Genomic DNA, 20,300 nt, shown 5'->3' with positions numbered 1-20,300 from the left:
GAGCATCCTTTGGTTCCGCGGTGCTCTGGAATATCCTTCCATGAGGGCCACCCAGGAGTTTAGTAGCTGGGGACTCTTATCTCACAGGTTGAAGACCAAATGAAGTAAACTACTTCAGATAAAGAAGTTATGTACTTACCGTAATGTTCCATTTGAGTAGTTCTACTTAATTTGTCTTCAACCGTCCCTCCCTCCACCCCCCCTGACCTTATCATATGAACAGCCTGTTGGCTGCAGTTTTAGGTCATAAAGTATTTTTCAGGTCGGGTTCTCAGTGTAAGGGTCAGCAAACTCGATCTGTGGGTTGGAAGTTAGTGGAGGTGTATTATGGGTAAGTGGAGGAGCTTGGAGCTCGGAGCAGATGCCAGCGAATTTGCTGGCTCTGGTCCGATACGGATCCGGTACCCACAGGTTGAAGACAAATTAAGTGGAACTACTCAGATGGAACGTTATGGTGAGTACGTAACTTTTTTTTTTATGCTATTGAAGCTGTTAACAATTTTACCTTTTTCATGGAATATGGAGTGTAATCTCTGCACTGTGTGTACTATAACCCTATACTGCACATTGTCATCCACAGTAATGTATTCCACATTAGTCTTTAACAGTACCTTGTGTAATAGAAGAGTGACATTCACACTTCTATGGTTTACATCTGTAGCAGGGAACTTCTACAGTCTGAATTTTGCGGTTTCCTTTTTCCATTGCAGAACATGGTTTAATCTATATGGTTGCTATATAAAAAAACATGCATTTTCCTTTTCTCTTCAGTCTGGGGATACTTATAAAACTGATCTTCCCTTTTATCTAAGGTACAATGATCTGAGTTAGCATATATAAGTAGTGGGGTTATGGGAAGTGTAGGGGTACTTGCCTACTGGAAAAAAATGCATTTAAAGTTTAATGGTGAGCTTCTACTTCATGAGAATTTTATGTAATTTTTCACATTTTTTGTGATTCGCTGTGTCAAAGCTTGAACTTCCATTAGGTTGCCCATGGAAAACTATCCATTATATGTTAAATAAAACTGCGGTGGTGGTACTGGGAGGCGACAACGCTACCGCAGCAAGACGTTGTCCTGTTCGATTCTCAGCTAGAGCATCTTCTGTGTGGAGACATGTGTGAATGGGCATACCTTCGTTGAAGGTTGTGAGTCAGAGCTGGCAACTTGACAAGTAAAAATCTACTGCCAATCATTAGCGGACCGGAGTTCCGCTGTGGCGACCCCTAAAAGCCGAAAGACACAACAACAACATATGTTAAATAAAACAAAAAAAGCACAGCAAGCATTTAGCTTTTATTTAACTATATTTAAATTATGCTAATTATGGCTATTATAGCTGTAGCACTGATAAATTCTTGAAATGCTGCTTTTTTTCCCTCCAAATATCTTTATTAAATTTACACAATGACAAAGGCAATCTTACATTTATATAAATGAAAAACATACAAAACGATATCACTTTAGTTGCTGTTTACATCACAGACACCATTGAAACAACTGTAGTTGTAAACATTATACATCACTTATAAACCGTCCAGTCATTGTCAGTTAAGCATTATATAGATCATTCAAATCCTGCTTCTTAGACCATGTTCCTGCTCTGCATATATTGTTCCCAGAATTCCCATTTTTTTCATATGTAGTTTGCTCCTTCCCTTTTCTAAAGATCTCTATTCCAGATGTTTTTATCTCTGGTGCTAGATTCACTGCTTCTAGTAAAGTTGGTCTAGACTATGATTTCCATTTTGTTAGTAATTGCTTTTTTGGCAACCATCATAATTAGACTCAGCAAAGTTTTACTATGTCTAGGCAATTCTGATTCTGTAGCACAGCTCACTCTTGAAATGCTTCTTTGTCATAATTATAGTACATTGTTTAATATCCATTTTAGTTGTCTTGGCTACTGTTTAACGGTCTGTGTATTTTGTGTACTAGCCAAAAGAATTTAATGTGATAGTATTATGTGGTTTAAAATAATGCTGATTAGTACATTTTTGTCAAGGCTTAGCCATTAAGAATTAGTCCTTGTCTATTTGCATTATACATCCTTGGCATTGTTATTGTTATCTAAGCAATTCTGATTTTGTAAATTTCCTTAGTGTTATTATATAAACAGTTTTGGCTTAGTGATTTTAGCTAAATCCAGTTGATAGCATATTTTCTTCAGCTATTTCTGCCCAAAATGTTCTGTATTGAGTTGCTTTTACCTTCTTCAGCTGTATCGTATTGGTCTGTCTTTATGGGATTACAGTGCTTAGGCCTTACCACAACAATCAAGTGCTGTCATTTTTATTATATGTTCATAGGTACTAGGCTATCAGTCCTGGGGCCTATACAAGCCCAGCCAAAAAGGTACCCTGGCTTTTGCCACTCAAGAAAATTATTTTCCTGTGCCACTGTCGAGCAGAGCCACAAAGGTGATCCCCGATGTGAATTTCCTATTTCCCATCCAATCATCAAGATTTTTCTTGAAGAGCGCTAATGAGGAGCTTTGTTTGATATCGATAGGTAGTTTATTCCAGAGTATGGGAAGTCTCTGGGACAGGAATCCATCCCTCCGGCATGTTCTGTTTATTGTGGTGACAAGGTTTACGTCCCTAGAGCATGTAGCTCGGAGGGATTGGGATTTCTTTAAGTGGAGCATGTCCAACAGCTCTCGGTTTGACATAGCTTTGTATGTTAGGCAGAGATCACCTCTGAGTAGGCGATATGCGACTGAGTAAAGCTGGAGTTTTTTGAGACTGTCTGCGTAGGGCATCTGTTTGAGGCCAGTAATCCTCTTTGTGAGGTATTTCTGCGGCCTTTTCAGTTGTTGTAGATGTCTTGTGAGGTACATACCAAAAGGGGCGTTGTACTCTATAATGGGTCTAATGAGTGATGAGTAGAGGGGAACAATGACCTCTTTTTTTCTGGATGAGAAACCTTTTGTGATGAGGTGTGCCACAGAGAAGGATTTCCTGACTAGTGTGGCGATGTGATTATCAAAGGAGAGACTACTGTACACCTGTGTCCCAAGGTCTCTTCTCACACTTTCGGTGTTAAATATACTACCACATATGTTGGAGTTCATGGGTACAGAGTTTTTACCAAAGGGGGATGACAGTGCACATTTTGGCATTGAGCTTGATGCCATGGCTTTGACACCAGGCATCTGTCTCAGTGAGGCCTTTTTGTAGGATGTCCACATCGTTAGGAGTTTCGATTTATGGCTCCTAGTTTGCAGTCATCTGCGAACTTCGTTAGCCAAAGACCTGTGTTAGCCTGTACTTCAGAGAAGTAGATATCAAACAGGAGAGGACCCAGGACTAAACCCTGTGGTATTCCAGTTGTCACTGGTCTGAAGTCGGATTTGGAGTCTGTGACTTTCACAGTGTGGGTTCTGTCAATGAGCCAGTTGGCAACCCATCTTGTGACATAGGGATTTATACCTAGTTTAGTGAGTTTATCTATAATTCCAAAGTGGGGGATGGTGTTGAAAACCTTGGCAAGATCTAGATAGGCTGTGTGAACCACCTTACCCTTGTTTACGGGTTTGGTGAAGGCTTCAAAGAAGTCTATCAGGTTTAGGAGACACGATCTGCCTTTTACAAACCCGATCTGGGTGGGGTCCAGAGTTTGGAGATTACCAATGTCTTTGTTTATGAGTTCCATGATGATACGTTCCATGGCCTTGCAGACCAGGCTCATCAGGCTAATGGGGCGGTAGTTCCCGGGGTCCGTGGTGGCTCCCTCCCTTTTGGAGTGGGATAACTGTTGCTGTGCGCCATTCAGCAGGCACAAAGCCTGAGGTGAAGGTATAATTGAACATGGTAGTTAGGTGGGGTGCCAGTTCGTTCTGTAGTTCGTGTAGAACACAGCCTGGGATGTTGTCTGCTCCTGTGGATGCTGTGTTCTTGGCTTTGGAGAGTGTGTTTTTTACCTATGCAGCCGTGATTACAGGAACTTTGCATTCTTCCGGTATAGAGATAGGTTCAGTGCTAAGTTTACCCCCCTCTCACCCCCTAAAGAGCCCATCTGCCAGGATGTTGGCAATATCACAAATAAAATACCACGGAATAGGCAGTATAAAGAATGAGTAATGAAAACTCAAAAAATAGCGTACACCAGTTTATTGTCCGCTTTCATCCGTAGACTTCATCAGAATAAAAAATTCATTAACATTCAGGGTATAAATAACACTACCAATCAAATGCTAATTAAACAGTTAACAAGACTAATTAAAAAAGGTTTAAAGGTACAAGCTCAAAGAAAGAACTGATGTCAACATGTTTATTAATGAACAATTCCCTATATTTTAAAAAACATTTAACGTTAATAGTGTCGTTCAAACCAGGGTAGACATCAGAATTTTATCTGATTTGCCAAAGAGTTTCACGTTGTTCAAGATAATTCTTGAAATCCCCACCCCTCAAATCAGGATGAACAACTTCCAAAACAGAAAACAAAAACTTGTTAAATGTGGAGCATGTTACTGAATGCTTAAATAAAGCATTGGTTTTGTCTTTTTGACGGATGGCATAAAGATGCTCCTTAATACGGGTTTTTAAATGCCTACTAGTCATGCCAATGTAAAAAGCAGGGCAACTAGAACAGATACCAATATAAACAACACCTTTGGTGTTACAGTTTACAAAACAAGGAACACCAATAGTTCTCTCATAGATGTTAAGATTAATATATGGACCCTCAGAAATGTATCGACACACATTGCACTGATGACAACAGTGCATCCCTCTTTTATCAGTCATGATAGTCACAAGCTGGTTATCATTAAACTCTAATGCTTTCTTCAAACTAAAATTATTTTTTGAAACCAAGCACGGTTTATCACCCAGAACTTTGTATAGATCTGAATTACCTCTTATAATCCTCCAGTTTTTAATCAACACTTGTTGAATGTGCTGGCTATCAACTGTCATATCCAAAGCACAAACCAAATTACTGTCAGTTTTGTTAGTATGAGCCGTATTAAAACTTAGTCTCATTAGAAGTATAATCCAACAACACCTTATAATTATCTAAGCGTTTACTCATAATCTCCTTACTAGTTTCTTCCTTCTGTTGTACAGTTTGTTTATGGCAGGAGACCACCAGATTTGCTTCCTTTTTTTGGAGGATAGCGTCTTGGTTCTGTTTGGGATAGCATGATCCATGCACTCATGTAAGTGCTTATAAAGTGCAATTGTGTAGGATTCAGTAGTCTTAACTGTATTGTCCATCTGCATGGGTGTCATGAAGTTCACCACTTCTGTCTTAAGAAGCATGAAGTTGGCTTTGGAGAATTTTTTTATCATGGTTTCCTTAATGGGGGGGTGGGGGCAGGATGTGGATATCTAGGGTAATTAGCTTATGGTCGGATCGGACCAATGAGGCGTTGACTTCAGGTGTGGAACACCGGTCAGTCATGTTGGTAATGACTAGATCTAGGGTATTGTTGCCCCTTGTGGGGGTGTGGATAAGTTGATCCAGGGCACTGGAGTTTATGATTTCCAGAAAGCGTTGAGCGAAGGAGTTGGTACATGAGTAGTTTTCCCAGATAATGGTGGGGTAGTTGAAATCTCCCATTATTAAGGTGTTTGGTTGAACCCTAATATTTTCCAGTACATCAAGAAAAGAGGAGTGGGAATCCTGGGGCATGGTGGGTGATCTGTAGCAAGCTACAATTTGGATTGCAGTTTTGCCCAGAGTTAGTTGTGCTTGGATAACCTCGGCTGCATTATGCTGAGCAACTAGCCTGGAGGTGTGGATATCTTTAATGAATATGGACACACCTCCACCTTTGGTGTTCCGGTCTAGGTTACATGGCCGAAAAGTGTGGTATGAGTTATAACCTGGTAGTGCAGGGGTGCTCTCTGGAGCCTTGAACCAGGTCTCAGTCACTTCACAGATATCGATGTTCTCCATTTTAAGGAGTGCCTCGAGTGAGTTCATTTTGAGATTTAGACTTTTAGCATTGAGTAGCATCACCCTCAGTTTTTGCTTGCCTTTTCCTGTTACGGTGAAGAATTTCTCATTTGAACCTTGCCTAAAAAAGGCACTATAGGGGCGGCAAGAATCCCAGAACTAGACCTGACACACAAAGTGAAAATCAAAATGCCTAACGCATTCCCGGAAGCAACAGCGCCATACAGGTAATGTAAACCTAAGGTCTAGTTCACGTCAGACAGTAGAGCCGGGTCTATATTATAATCGCGAAAGCTAACTATTGCGAATACAAGTTCATCAACACATAAATGTCAAAGAACTAATTCAGCGAAGTACAAAAAAAAGCGAACTGCAGAATGCTGAACGATTCTTTCTTGGCCAGCAGGGCGATCGTGGGGATGAGGAAATAAATCCTTTTCCCCACTGTAGTGTGGTCTCAGAGTTGGTATATTTAAGTAGGGGGTGTGGGGGGTGCAGGGAGGCTTGCCCCCTGCAAAAACTTTGGAAAAAGTGTTTAACATTAGGTTTGATCTGTTAGGATTACATTACCTGTATGGCACTGTTGCTTCCAGAAATGCATTAGGCATTTTGATTTTCACTTTCTTTGTACTTCGCTGTATACATTCTTCGACATTTTTGTATCGATGAACTTGTATTCGTGAAAGGAAGCTTTCGCGATTATAATATAGACCCAATAGAGCCAATATAGCCTTTCTCAGCTAGTCAGCTAGATGTGTTTTTGGAATGTAACTAATACCAGTACTCATCTGCCTCCTGCTAAACCTATTCCACACCACCTGGTTCTGTAATTACTCTACTTCATTTAAAATTCCATCATTGTGATGCCCCAGTTTGCTCATAGCTCTTTAAAGGCAGTCTGTTAGCACTGGGTTTAATGAGGCAGTTTAGTAACTGCTTCATGTTTGTTTGCTTATTTGTTTGTACTGTTTTCTGCCACTGCTTGTTTCCCATCAGTCTTCTCCTTGGCCAGTGGGCCCAGTTGTACCCCATCACTGGGGTGAGGGTTGGCCAGTAGGGGCCATCACTGGGGTGAGGGTTGGCCAGTAGGGGCCATCATTGAGACAGTCATCAGGGGTGGTTTGAAGTTCTCTTTTTAGTTTTCCCCATCCCTAAAGCAGGCATCCAGCAAGGCATAGGGAAGAGGAATGAATGGGATTACAGTAGAGGACATCCCCTCACTGCCGCAGTGGTCATTTGCTCCAGGCATCCCTGCCTACTCACTGTGAAATGTATGATTCGATTCCTGGTCACCATCAGAAAGGTAGCACCAGCCAACATGCATCTCCTCCCTCTTCCCCTTTGGGAGACAATAAGATATGCCCCTTCACTCCTTCTGCCCCTCCCTGCCTGGCTTCTCCATAGACCGAATATAGTTATATTGCAAGACTTTAGCTGCTAGTCATTCATCTGGCAACTCTGTCCAACTAGCAGCAAGTGTGCTCAGAGATTTTGCAAATTCTGTTGGTCAGATTGTCCTTACCAACTGCCCTCATTCTTATACCACAAGAAATGCCACCACTTCTTTAAATCTGATGGTCTTTTGATAATGTCTATCCTTAAAACAAGCCATGAGTTCCAAAAAAAACTATGGTATTTTGGGACTTCTCCAAAACCGACTGCAAAGTACCTTACTATATTGTTGGGATGTCTTCAAAACCAATTACTTAATACTCACTGATCAATGCTTGATGCTCTAGCATAGTCCACATAATTGTAGTTCCTTATGGAAGTATGCATTGCAGAGCCTTTGCCCACCTGAAGTAATAATAAATTCAAAAGTAAGTCTACACGATGGACTCCTGACATGAACTAATTACAAGCAGGTAACACCTCCAAGTGTTTCTGCAGTTTCATCCTACTGACGCCTCTATGTGTTAAATATTGCTTGTTCATATTTGCATTACTAATTCCAAAGCCATGCTAGGTACAAAGCATTAAAATATGTCATCTTAAGGCTTACACAATGGCAAACACAATCTCTGACCTCTGCCTAGTGCAGCTAAAGATACATTAATTATTGTTTATTTGTGTTTATACTGTCATAATTGTCATGTTTTTCTAAATCTTTCAGCAGCCAAGTAGTGCAGACAGAATTGCTTAGCCTCATATGAAAGCTTTCAGCTGGACAAACAAAATGCTGCTCACAGTATGTGTGCAACTTGAGTGGTTGGTGAGGTATTGTAAGTTGTTTAATTATAGACTTAATAATTACTGTGTTTATCATGACTTTTAAAATCCAGTTTAAGACCTAGAATCTAAAGAATGCTACCATTATAAAAATACTTTGTGCTGAAGAGTTTGCCAGATCTACTTTTTTTATTAACTCCTGTGGTTCCAGAAATATGAACATTTGTTTGAAATGTGAGGACATAATTTGATTATATCAAAACAGTTAGGCTCCGTCAATTGGAAATTAGAGTGCAACCTTCCAGAGCCCCATTGGAGGAAATGAGTTAATAAACATCAAGAAGAAGCTTTTAGCTGTCTACAAGAAATCACCATTTTCTATTATCAAAGTGATTCATAACTAGTATCAGAGATAGTGAGGTCAGTTATGAATTCGAGTTGCCATCAGTACTAAGGATAACAACAAGGCTTCTTCAGTTGTATCAGGAAATGTGCAAACAATATAGTTGTGCATTGAACTTATTTGCAATGGCATATCCCATTCTGACCCTGAAACTGTTCCTTGCGCACAATCCGCTATAATTCTATGCCCCCTCCCACCCAGATGTCCTCCCCATTTCATCTCAAAAAAAAAAAAAAACTTCACTCCAGATCAGGTTCTGTCAGTCCACTTTAAATTCAAAAAGTCTTACATCACTGATCCTGGTAATATTCTGGAGTACTTGCAAGTAAGTGATAAGCACCACTTAGCGGAACCTGTCCTAATCCTATACATCCTATATCCCAGAAGCATAAAGAACAGTGATAGTTGTGCCACTGAACAGAGGAGGCCCCTCATCTGACCCTGGTAACTGTAGACCTATTACAATTACTACTACTATTATCATTATTATTACTATTACTCTTACTAGTATTATACGCAAGGTTATGGAACACATAATAGCAGAGCCGTTAATTAACATCACTGGTGATCTTCAAATCCTTGATTCTAAACTATTTTCATTTGTAAAAGGCAGGTCTTATATTCACATCCTGGTGGATATCTTTGACATTGTCACTGAAGCTTGCTCTAGGAGAGAGAGTCTTTCTGTCCATACTGCTTAATTTCACCTGGTTAAGACCAATGACACTACCACTTATGCAGGTCTCATAAATAATCTCTCCCAGAAAATTGAATCCCTGATAGAGCCCTTACTATGAAGAAAGTGGGTACCTCTTCCAGTCAGAGGAATGGGACTAGTTGTTTACCACATGACTCCATTCTAACTTTTCTGAAGTGAAATCTAGCATTGAAAATTTGTGGCTCACTAAGTATGTGGACCACTTCTAATTGAGCATATTTGTCAAATCCTCTTCTGCCTCAGATTCTCCAGAAGAGTCTGGATCAGTCTATCCCCTAATGAGACACTCCCTTGTCCTAACCACATCTGTGCAGCTCCCTCAAAACAGACAATATATCTGGGGACTTTGGTACCTTTGTTCATAGGTTCATAGATTAGTACTAAGCTAACTGCCCTTGCAAGCCATTTTAAGCCTAGCCAATTATCCCTTGTGAGACTCAAACCCAGTACCTTGTGTTTGTAAAGCAAACACTTTAACCATTAGGCCACCCTCCCAACCCTGTTAATATAAATGTCCTTCTACCTCATACAGCTTACCTAATGCGTATCTCATCCAGATCCAGGAAGGTTTTAATCTTTCCGTGTTCTTCCCTGATCAGACCTGTATTGGGATGCACTGTCTCCTTTGGAACATACTTGTCTCAGCGTCTTTCTCAGTTTGAAAGACCCCAAAGGTATGAACCCAAAATCTGTGGTTTAGTCAACCTAAGCTACCCTAACAAGTTAAAAGCTCTTTCCTTGTACTCTGTATCATATAGACTGCTGACATGTGACTTCTATTTAACTTATTTTGCAATGGAAAACTTAACCTCCTTTCTGTCAGCTGTTTAAATTGGTAGTACTGATATTTAAAAAAATGTTCCAGGTTTGTGGCCTTTGTTTTTGATTATTTTTGGCTATGTACCCGATTGTTTAGGTATGAGGTTTACAGCTGTGATGGTAAGTATTGTAAGGTGGCTTGTGAGAGAGCTTTGATATTTGATAGGATATGGAGCTTGCATCCCATAAATGATGGGATTGTGGAGATAGATGCTGGGTGCTGGGTTAGGTGTGCATTTTAATGTAAAAGATAAAAATGAAGACATTGGATTAAATGAGAGGTGCACACAGCTGGCTTTGTGATTCTCACATGGATTAATGATGACAAAGGCCTCAGCAGGATTAACAGATTCAGGGGGCCCACAGCAGAGTTAGTGAAGTCACGAGTTTTACTGCTTGACTGATCATCACCCTTAGTGAAGGCCATGTCCTCATAATTTGTACTTATTTTTCATAACAGCTGCTGAAACACTTTGTTATGTGGTCCTATCTCGCCTACATTCATTACTGATGGGTTCGGAGCCGATAATCGGCTTCGACTTGTCCGACTATTTTCTAGCACAAAGTCTCTAATTGGCTGGGCTAACTGGTATCCCAGGATGCACCTCGTCCAAACCCCCAGATCTCATTTGCCGCTCATTGAGTTATGACGTGGTCTCGAGCTTGGCTGTGGCTAAGTACATTTTTTTGACTAAACTTTCTAAAGTTTGATACCTTTCTATCAGATTAAAAGCTATTCTCATAGCTATTTTGTGTTGTGTGTGTTTGAGCTTGTTGTTAGTTTTGTGGAGAGTGTGCGTGGTTTCCCTTGTGTTTGGCGGGCTAGGTCCGTTTAATTTAGAGGGACCTAGTCCTCTCCTTCGTATTGTTTCAGTGTGTTTTTCGTCGAACCCTAAGGAACGTTTAAATTAGAGTTCCTGTAGTGTTTCCCGCCTTCCTCCTGTTGTTGTTGTGTTTGGATATTAGTGAACATGTCTAAAGAACAAAAGGAGCATAAATCCTCCGGGTTTAAAAAATGCTCCAAGTGTGCCTATAAAATGTTGATCACAGATGGACATGCCATCTGTGTTTATTGCCTTGGTGCGATTCATTTACAAGAATCCTGCAGAGTCTGCCATTCCTTTAGCTCTAGGGTGCTGCAGGAAAGAAAAAATAAACTGCTTTTGAAGGGCCTGGTCAAGCCCTCTTTTGAAGAGGATCTAGAGTCTGCTTCTTCTACTGGTAAGTCTAAATCCACCAGAACTAAGAAACTATCTCCGGCTCCATCTAGTTCCTCGGAGCCCCCGGAGAAGATTTTGAATAGTTACAACCGCCTCGGCTCCGTTGGCTTCGGAGCCGCAGGACAAGAGCTCTGGTTTGGATACTGCTTCCTCGGCTCCGTTGTCCTCGGGGCCGCAGTAGGTATCAGTGGTACTGGAGTCGACTTCGGCTCCGATCATTTTGGAGCCAATTCAGAGCCGGTCACCCAGTGTTAGACAGGAATCCATAGATAGGAGATCCTCATCTCCTTCAGTTGCCTCCAAATCCTCTAGGTTATCTGATTTCGACGTGGATAGGGTGGTCCAGAGGCTCCTTCAGTCTCCGGTGTTAGCCAAATTGTTTTCGGCTCCGACACAGTCGGCCCCGGAGCCTACCCCTTTGTCGGTACCAATGATTCCTCCTCCGAGCACCTCTGTGCCATCGGAGCCAGAGTGCTCGGCGCAGACTGATGTCTTTACGCCAGCTCCGATACCCCTGGCGGGTTTATCGGCGCCGTAGTCTGCTCCAACCATTTCTGTTACGTCATCTGGTTTCGGCACTTGGGTTTCCTCGGTCGGGCTCGAGGGGGATGCATCGGGACTTCTGTCGGCCCCGAGTCTCCCTCTCGGCGCTTTGGCTAGGGGGATCCCGACTCCGGTTGTGGTCTCGGAGACGGGTCAGTCCTCGGATTCGGGGGACCCACCTTCGAGGCCATGAGGAGCGCACTGGCCAGGTCGTCAGTGACATCACTTGGATCGGTCACTTCGTCCCCATGCACCCCAGTTAGAGCCTCTGACGCCCCTCTATCTGTGGACAGCGGAGCTCGAAGGCCTGAGGACACCCCCATGAGTGGTCCCCAGCTTTGAGGGCCCCTCAGTCTGTGCCTGAGGAGCCTCCCAGGAAAAAGTTGTGCAAGAGGAAGCACATAGACTCCCAAGACGAGTCCATTACTTAGATACCGACCTCGAAGATGCAGAGGGGTCCCCTAAGTCGTCCTCCGATGATGTCTCCTTCTCCGACATCCTGGAGATTTTGAGGCAGAGAGGCGACTGGCCTTCCAAGCCCCCCTCTGAGGAGGAGTCAGTATTCCTCAAGGCCTTCGGAGCCTCCTGGGTGTCAACCTTCCGCCTCCTGGGTGTCTCCACCCTTCGATGAACTCTTAGACCTGATTTGTCGAAGGGTGTTGGAGCACCCTGATTCCGTGGAACCAGTGCCCAGTCGTCCAGATAAGTTCCTGTCTGCTCCCCCAGGAAAAGAGTTCTTGACAAAAGGGGTCCCTGTAGATGCCATGGTGGTGGCATCAGCCACTCAGCAAGAAGTTGCAGAGGCTTCTTCCTCCGTCCATCCTCCTAACAAGGAGTCCAGGAGTATGGATCACTATGGGACGTGTACCCTGTCTTCAATGACCTTTACACTGCGGTCACTGAATTACCTCTGTCACTTTACTTGGCTCCAGAGAGATCTCCTCAGAGAGTTGGGAGATACTTTGACGGGTAACATGCATGAGGAGGTAGCGCAGACTGTTAACGCCAAGTTGTCTACCCTTGGTTCCATTGCAAACTGGTCCATGAGGCTCATATCGTATGCAGCCGAAGGGGCGAGTAGGGCAGCTAGTTCAGGCTTGGCTCTTAGGAGGCAAGCCTGGATGCGCCTATGTCACTTCGCGGAGGCCTTCAAGTCTTCCTTCACTGACGCCCCCTTCGATGGGTCCTCTCTTTTTGGACCCAAAGTGAAAGACACTCTCTCATCAGATGTGAGTAGGAGGGTAAGACTTTATCTGCCGTAGGGGCCCGTTTTTCTCTTCCCTCTAGGCCATAGGGGCCCGTTTTTCTCTTCCCTCTAGGCCTTATCCCAAGGCTCAGAGAGGAGGGAAAATGTGGTTCAAGAAGTCACAAAAGTCTTTCCCAGCCAGTCATGGTGAGCCCCCCTCCAGAGGCAGAGGAGGGGGGAATTATTCTGGAAGATGCCATCCTAGGGGCAGAGGAGGCCCCCGCAATTTGGGAGACCGACTCCTTTCACAGATCTTCCTCTTTCACAGATCTTCCTATCAGGATCCCTGAGGGATCGCCAGACTGTGCTATTCCGGAGCCAGTTGGGGGCCGTTTTTCGAGGCATCCTCAAGCCTGGGAGAGCATCACTCAGGATCGATGGGTGCTTCGAATAATCACCGGAGGTTACACCATTCCCTTTGCTTCACCCAGTCAGAGGGATCAAGCAGCACTAGAGGTATCAAAGCTGCTAAGAAAAGGAGTCATCCAACCAGTCCCCTCAGACCAGATCGGATCAGGAACTTACTCAAGACTCTTTTTGATGCCGAAAAAAACAGGGGACCTGAGACCCATTCTGGATCTCAGCCGATTGAATCACTACATCCTGAAGTCCAAATTCCAAATGGTCACTCTTCAATCCATCTTCCCATTGCTGGGAGAGGGAGTATGGATGTGCTCCATCGACCTCAAGGATGCCTATTAAAACATCAGGATAAACAAGGCATCCAGGAATCATTTACACTTCCGGCTGGGAGCCAGTCATTTCCAGTTTCGAGCCCTGCCCTGTGGTCTCACTACAGCCCCCAGGTGTTTACCAAGTGCTCGGTAGTGGTGACAGCTCACCTGAGACATCTAGGATTCCAGGTGTTTCCTTATCTGGACGATTGGCTCCTTACCGCCCCCACCAGGCATCTACTCATTAAAGCCAGGGAAGCTACCATAACCCTTTGCCAAATGCTAGGAATTACATTAAACTGGGAAAAATCTGCCTTGCTGCCCTCACAGCATGTTGTATTTATAGGCGCAGAGCTAGACTCTGTTCAAATGAGGGCCTTTCTACCTCCAGAAAAGAGAACAGTGTTGCAATCTCAGGTCCAGGCTCTATTGCCCCGGAAGAAGGTCCAAGCCAGGTTAGTTCTTCAGCTATTGGGATCCATGGCGGCGACCATCATGCTAGTACCCTTAACCAGGCTACACATGCGGATCCTCCAGTGGCTCCTTTCAGTCCAGTGGTCCTTTCAAAAATTACCTCTCTCTCTCACCCAGTTCTCCTCACAGAACAATGCAGACAGGATCTCCGTTGGTGGCTATGTTCCTCCAACCTTGACAAGGGGAGGAATCTATTTCCTCTGTCTCCTGCTGCCACAGTGACCACGGACGCTTCCCAGATAGGGTGGGGGGGCATTATCTGGGCAGAACGGTCCAAGGCACGTGGCAGGATCACGAGGTACACTTACACATCAGTGTCCTAGAGATGAGAGCAGTGCTATTGGCGTTGCAAGCACTACAGAGCTCTCTTCCCCGGGGAATGATTGCTATTCACTCAGACAGCATGTTAGTTATGGTACCTGAACAAGCAAGGGGGAACCAAGTCTTACCCCCTTTGCAGAGAGGCCATGAGAGTGTGGAATTGGGCAGTGTCTTCCCAACGGTTTCTAGTGGCAACGCACATTCTGGGAAAATCCAACGTGATAGCAGACAGGCTAAGCAGAGCTATTCTGATGCCTTACGAGTGGTCTCTGAACAACCGAGTTGCGACTCGGATCTTCAAAAGGTGGGGTCAGCCTTGCTGCGATCTCTTTGCCAGTCCCTTCAATGCCAAATGCAGCAACTACTTCACTCTGATCCCCCCACAGGGGGAGTCACCCAGGGACGCTCTAGTCCACGGTTGGCCTTCCGGTCTGCTCTATGCCTTTCCTCCGTTTCCTCTGTTACCAAGAGTGATTCAGAAAGCCATTTCCTTGGGAAGCAAGATGATTCTAATTGCTCCACACTGGCCCCGCCAGGTCTGGTTCCCCTTCCTTCAGCGGTACACAGTGGACGGTCCTTGGACTCTGGATCCAGTGCCAGACCTATTAACTCATATGTTGGGACAGCTCCACCCCTCCCTACAGCCCCTCAGGTTGACAGCCTGGCTGCTCCACTTCCATCAATAGTTAGACTATATTCCCTCTCACCTGAGGTGGTGCATATCCTATCGTCTCACAAATCCTCCACCAGAAGAATTTACTCTAGCAAATGGAAGAGATTTTCCATCTGGGCTCAGGCCCAAGGCCTGGACCCTTTCACAGCCCCTATATCGGCGGTCTTAGATTTTTTAGCTATGCTCTTCCGACAGGGCTCATCTCCCTCGACCATTAAGGTGCAGCTGGCGGCCATTTCTAACTTCCATGTATCCTATGAACCCGCTCTTATGGGCCATAAACTTTGCAAGGCCTTTTTGAAAGGAGCCTGGTTACTGCGCCCTCCTGTGTCAGAACCCGTCATGCCATGGAATTTAAATTTGGTATTGCAAGCCATCACTTCTCCGCCCTTTGAACCGGCTGCCACTTGCGAACTAATAATTCTTATCCGGGAAGACAGCATTTTTGGTGGCCATCACTTCGGCTAGAAGAGTATCAGAACTTCAAGCATTGTCCATTAGCCCCCCGTATTTGATATTACATAAGGACAGGGAATCCTTGAGACTTAATCCGTCTTTCCTTCCTAAGGTGTCTTCTACATTTAACCTCCACCAATCCATTGAGCTACCTGTATTTTTTCCCAACTTCTCCAACAAAGCAGAGTTCAAATTTCATCAATTGGATGTGCATAGACAACTAAAATTCTATTTACACAGGACGAAACATGTAAGAAAATCGGATCAATTGTTTGTGTCCTTTTCGGAGAATAGAACTGGTAGCTTTGTTTCCAAGTGCACAATTTCCAAGTGGATTAAGGATTGCATTTCCTTTATTTACTCATCAGCAGGCAGAAATTTACCCTTCCCAGTTAAGGCTCATTCCACCAGGGCAGTCTCGACTTCAATAGCATATCATGCCAGGCTTTCCTTGGATGACATTTGTGCAGCGGCCACCTGGACTTCTCACCACACCTTTATCTCTCATTACAAGCTGGACGTGGCATCTAGAGGCCGGGCTTCCTTTGGTTCCACGGTTCTCAGGAGTATTTTCCTATGAGCCTCCCGGGTTAGAGGTGCTAGGGACGCTGTCCCATCAGTAATGAATGTAGGCGAGATAGGACCACATAACATCAGTTAGTTATGTACTCACCTTAATGATCGATGTATGTGGTCCATCTCACCTACATTCTTACGTACCCTCCCACCTGCCCCCTGCCTGAAGGATTTGGAGGAAAATTGTTCTGAGACCCTTCAGAATCGGTTTATTCCTTTTTCTGGTGGATGATATTCCTCTTAGTGAGGTTGCTGTATGTGGAGTGATTGCGATGTATGCAAACAAGATCTGGGGGTTTGGGCGAGGTGCCCAGCCAATTAGAGACTTTGTGCTAGAAAATAGTCGTCCGAGTCGGCGCCGATTATCAGCTCCGAACCCATCAGTAATGAATGTAGGCAAGATGGACCACATACATCGATCGTTATGGTGAGTTACATAACTAACTGTTTTGCACACTTTGCCTCTAGTGCCTGCCAGTCATCAGCCCTCCTCATGGCCAATTGTTCCAGTCATTTCTCGTCACCAGGATGACAGTCACGTCAACCAGGAGAGGCCATCATTAAGGCAGTTCTCAGGTGTGGGCCATGCTTTTTTTTTTTTTTAGCTATACTGTAATGTCCCTGCTATCCCTTGGCTTAGTGCAAGGGAAGGGACATGTAGTGGATGGACCACAAAGGACATTCCACTCACTTCCAGAAGAGTTATTTCTCTCTGTGCATCCCCGCCTTAACCTGAAGTACAGGAGGTGTTTTCCATGGACTTCACCAGGGAAATCACACCTACCTGGTGTACCCCATAGTGCCCCTGCCCAGAATAGGCAAGCATACCAAACCCCTTTACTCATTTTCGTCCCTGCCTGGCTATACCAGTGCCGGAGCCACTAACTGAACATGGGTCACAGTCAGTCAGAGCTCTGCCTCTCTGCACCATGGAGCCATGCAAAGCTGATGAGAAATTTGGATTTTTAAGGCCGTGACTGTGATCCTTGCCCTTCTCCAACCTCTTTCTTTGAATGCTTTCCATTTGTGATTTACCCTTCAGTCACGGCTTTATTGCTTTTTAGTGCAAGTCAAAAATGAAACAAATAAAAGGTGGAATTTTAAAAAAAGTTACACTGTATTGGCTGGGAGTTGTTCAATTAACCAGTGTAGAAGTCACCAAGCAGAGTGTTTAACTGCACAATACTGTGTGAAAAGTTTGTTAAATCCAGTCTAAGTGCTGCATTGGTGGAGGGGAGGAGGTGTTCTAACCCCCCCCCCCATTATGCAGCAGTTTTAGACTTGGTTACTTTTAAGTAGGGTGATGTGAAACATACATTGTTTAGCATGGTGAAGTGATGGCCTTTGCACTCCCTGCCCCACCCCAAAGAATTTGAATTTCACCGTCTGAATATTTCAAAGTTGTAACGTTGTTTAGCCAAAGCTGCATTTGGCGAATGGATTTTCAAATAGTTTGCTTACAGACATCCCCATTTTGGGGAAATCAATAACTGTGTGGTCCAGTGATGCTTGTGTAGGCCTCTTCCTTCTTTTGACTTTCTTGTGCCATTTTGAGGATAGTTACTGCCAAGATGTTTTTTTGGAGGGGGGGGGGTTGAATGTTACTAATGTGATTATTATACTGTATGTAACATCATTTTCTTGGTTATTTGCAGGTGGATTTGAATTTGGTAAATTGAAAATCTCTTACGTTATGACAAAAACAAAACAAAGGAAAGCCATCACAAAGAGTCCCATGAGTTGAATCTTGAATAATAAAAAAAAAAAAAACACCTTCTTGGCCAAGAGATGTGGAATTCCTACAGCTTCCTTTATGGCAGGTAAGCAGTAAAAGGGTGGGAACTGGCACAGATAGCTTATGATAACAGAAGTTTAAATCTTTCCTTTCAGCATAATGAGTTGAGGACACTACCTGTGTCTTCCTATATTTAATCAGGGAAGATTAACCCTTATGAGTGAATTGTATGGTTGCATTTTGTTTTATAAGTTGACATCCATAAGAATCATGTTGACTGTATACATCATATGGTCATTCACTTTCACTTCATTCACTTTCATGTTACAAAGACATGCATCTGGAGCGTTTCTCCCTGGGCCTCTGCTGAAAATTGGTTTGTTCCATGTCGGACTTTCCCGGTTAACAAATGTTAAATAAAATAAATAAATAAGTCCAGCTTCTGATGTTTATTTGAAAATTGGGGGAATAGGGTAAAACTCCCTTGAACAGAGCTAAATGAATGTCACCTTGGCAATGCACATCTTGTGCATCAGACAAAAGCTTTACTGCCTGAAGATTCCATGTCTGTTTTAGAGAAAATTGGTTACTGTATAGTTCTTTTGATCTGTTTTTATAATGGCTGTGTAAGCATGTATGTGAGCGCGCGCACGTGTGTGTGTTTATAAGGCAAAACTATAACAAGTTATATGTTGTCTTGGTGTCTGAAGTAACAGTATCATTTATTGTGAGGAAAAAGTGTTTCAAGTTGACATCATTAATGGTATATTCTAAGACTTTTATTACAAATTCTCATGTCCCATCTTTTAATATATCTAAGGAAAGTGTTCTAGAAGGGTCCATCTTAATTGCATTCTTGAGCAAGCATGCTTCATCCTAATTCTTTCTGTTTAATAGATAAGACTGCTGAATGGATCTCCATTGAGCCATTCATTTTCTAAATGTGCTTTTATCTAGTTTGGAGTCGAGAGGGAACCTCTTCTGACAAGCAGCAGGTTTGAGGCTCAAATCAGTTTTGGATAGGATGCCAATCTTAGCAGAACAAAAACATTCTCAACCTATACCAGTAACAATTTAAAAATTCCCAGATCAGCTATGCATACAAATTTGGGATGTGAGAAAGGATGTTTCCATTAATGAAAATGTAGCTGACTGAGATCTTGCCTGTAGGGCTTTGCTTTTAAGATTACTGTAAAAAGAATACGGACTCTCTAACCAATGTACCTCCTTCATTAGAGAAAGTTAAAGGAGTTTCAAGCAGCTGTAGACTGCTACCATCTCCAATACGCAAGTCTTTCTTGAAACCATCTCCAAAACTTAGTCTTCCTTGAGAGGCATTAAGTTTATTATTTAGGACTCTTTTTTGCAGAACCATCACCTGATGGTGGTAGCTTTTTGTTTGTAATTAATGAGGATGTGGAAAACTCACGCTCTCTTTGTACAAACCAGCGTCCAGCAAGGACTAGGCCACCAGTATATGCCTAATGGTATCTTTATTTGTCATCCAGTATGTTAAGTTCGGGTCTATATTATAATTGCAAAAGCTAACTATTGCGAATACAAGTCCAGCGGCACACAAATGTCGAAGAACTAATACAGTGTAGTACAAAAAAAGCAAACTGCAGAATGCTGAACAATTCTTTCTTGCCCAGCAGGGTGATCGTGGGGATGAGGAAATAAATCCTTTTTCCCACTGTAGTGCGGTCTTGGAGTTGGTATATTTAAGTAGGGGGGTGTGGGGGGGTGAAGGGGGGGCTTGCCCCTCTCCAAAAATGGTGGAAAAAGTGTTTAACATTAGGTTTGATCCATTAGGTTTACCTTGCCCGTATGGCGATGTTGCTTCCGGGAAAGCATTCGGCATTTTGATTTTCGCTTTCTTTGTACTTCACTGTATACGTTCTTCGACATTTTTGTGTCGAACTTGTGTTCGCGAAAGCAAGCTTTTGCGATTATAATATAGACCCTTTAAGTTCAGCTCATACATGTGACCTTTGGTATAGTAAATTTACGTACACAACTGTTCTTTCTTCTATACGCTGCCCTGATCAGACCAATTGTAGAATGCAATGCCTCTTAGTATTTTTCTGTCCGAACACGTCATGCAACTGGAAAGAGAACACGTCATGCAACTGGAAAGATCCCAGAGGCTCCTAACTAAAAAGATCACAAGACCATCAACTATTAAGACAGGCTTAAATCTATGTCCCTATACTCTCTTATAAACTCTTGTGTGGTGACGTCCAACATTATTTATATATATGGGCCTACTTCGACCCATTGAAAACTCACTTTACGAATGGGCAGATAAATAAGTCCAATTCAGAGAAAGTGCATTTGCACGAAAATGCACTTTTGTGAAAAATCA

General features: G+C 43.3%; 1 protein-coding gene across 1 annotated transcript in view; it reads left to right on the top strand.

Annotated features, from left to right (window-relative positions):
- LOC122809370 (TIR domain containing adaptor protein) overlaps positions 1–20,300 on the top strand; it is a 300,348-nt gene that overhangs the window by 56,391 nt on the left and 223,657 nt on the right. Inside the window, exon 2 of the mRNA XM_044080816.1 lies at positions 17,856–18,020. Within this exon, the coding sequence (XP_043936751.1) occupies positions 18,014–18,020 (7 nt within the window). The 5' untranslated portion in view covers positions 17,856–18,013. The remainder of the gene's footprint in view (positions 1–17,855; positions 18,021–20,300) is intronic.

The sequence above is a fragment of the Protopterus annectens genome, chromosome 8.part0 (genome assembly GCF_019279795.1).
Source record: "Protopterus annectens isolate FY-2018-M chromosome 8.part0, PAN1.0, whole genome shotgun sequence".
Lineage (NCBI taxonomy): Eukaryota > Metazoa > Chordata > Ceratodontiformes > Protopteridae > Protopterus > Protopterus annectens.
The sequence above is the reverse complement of the archived record's forward strand: the minus strand, read 5'-3'. Positions and strand labels throughout refer to the sequence as shown.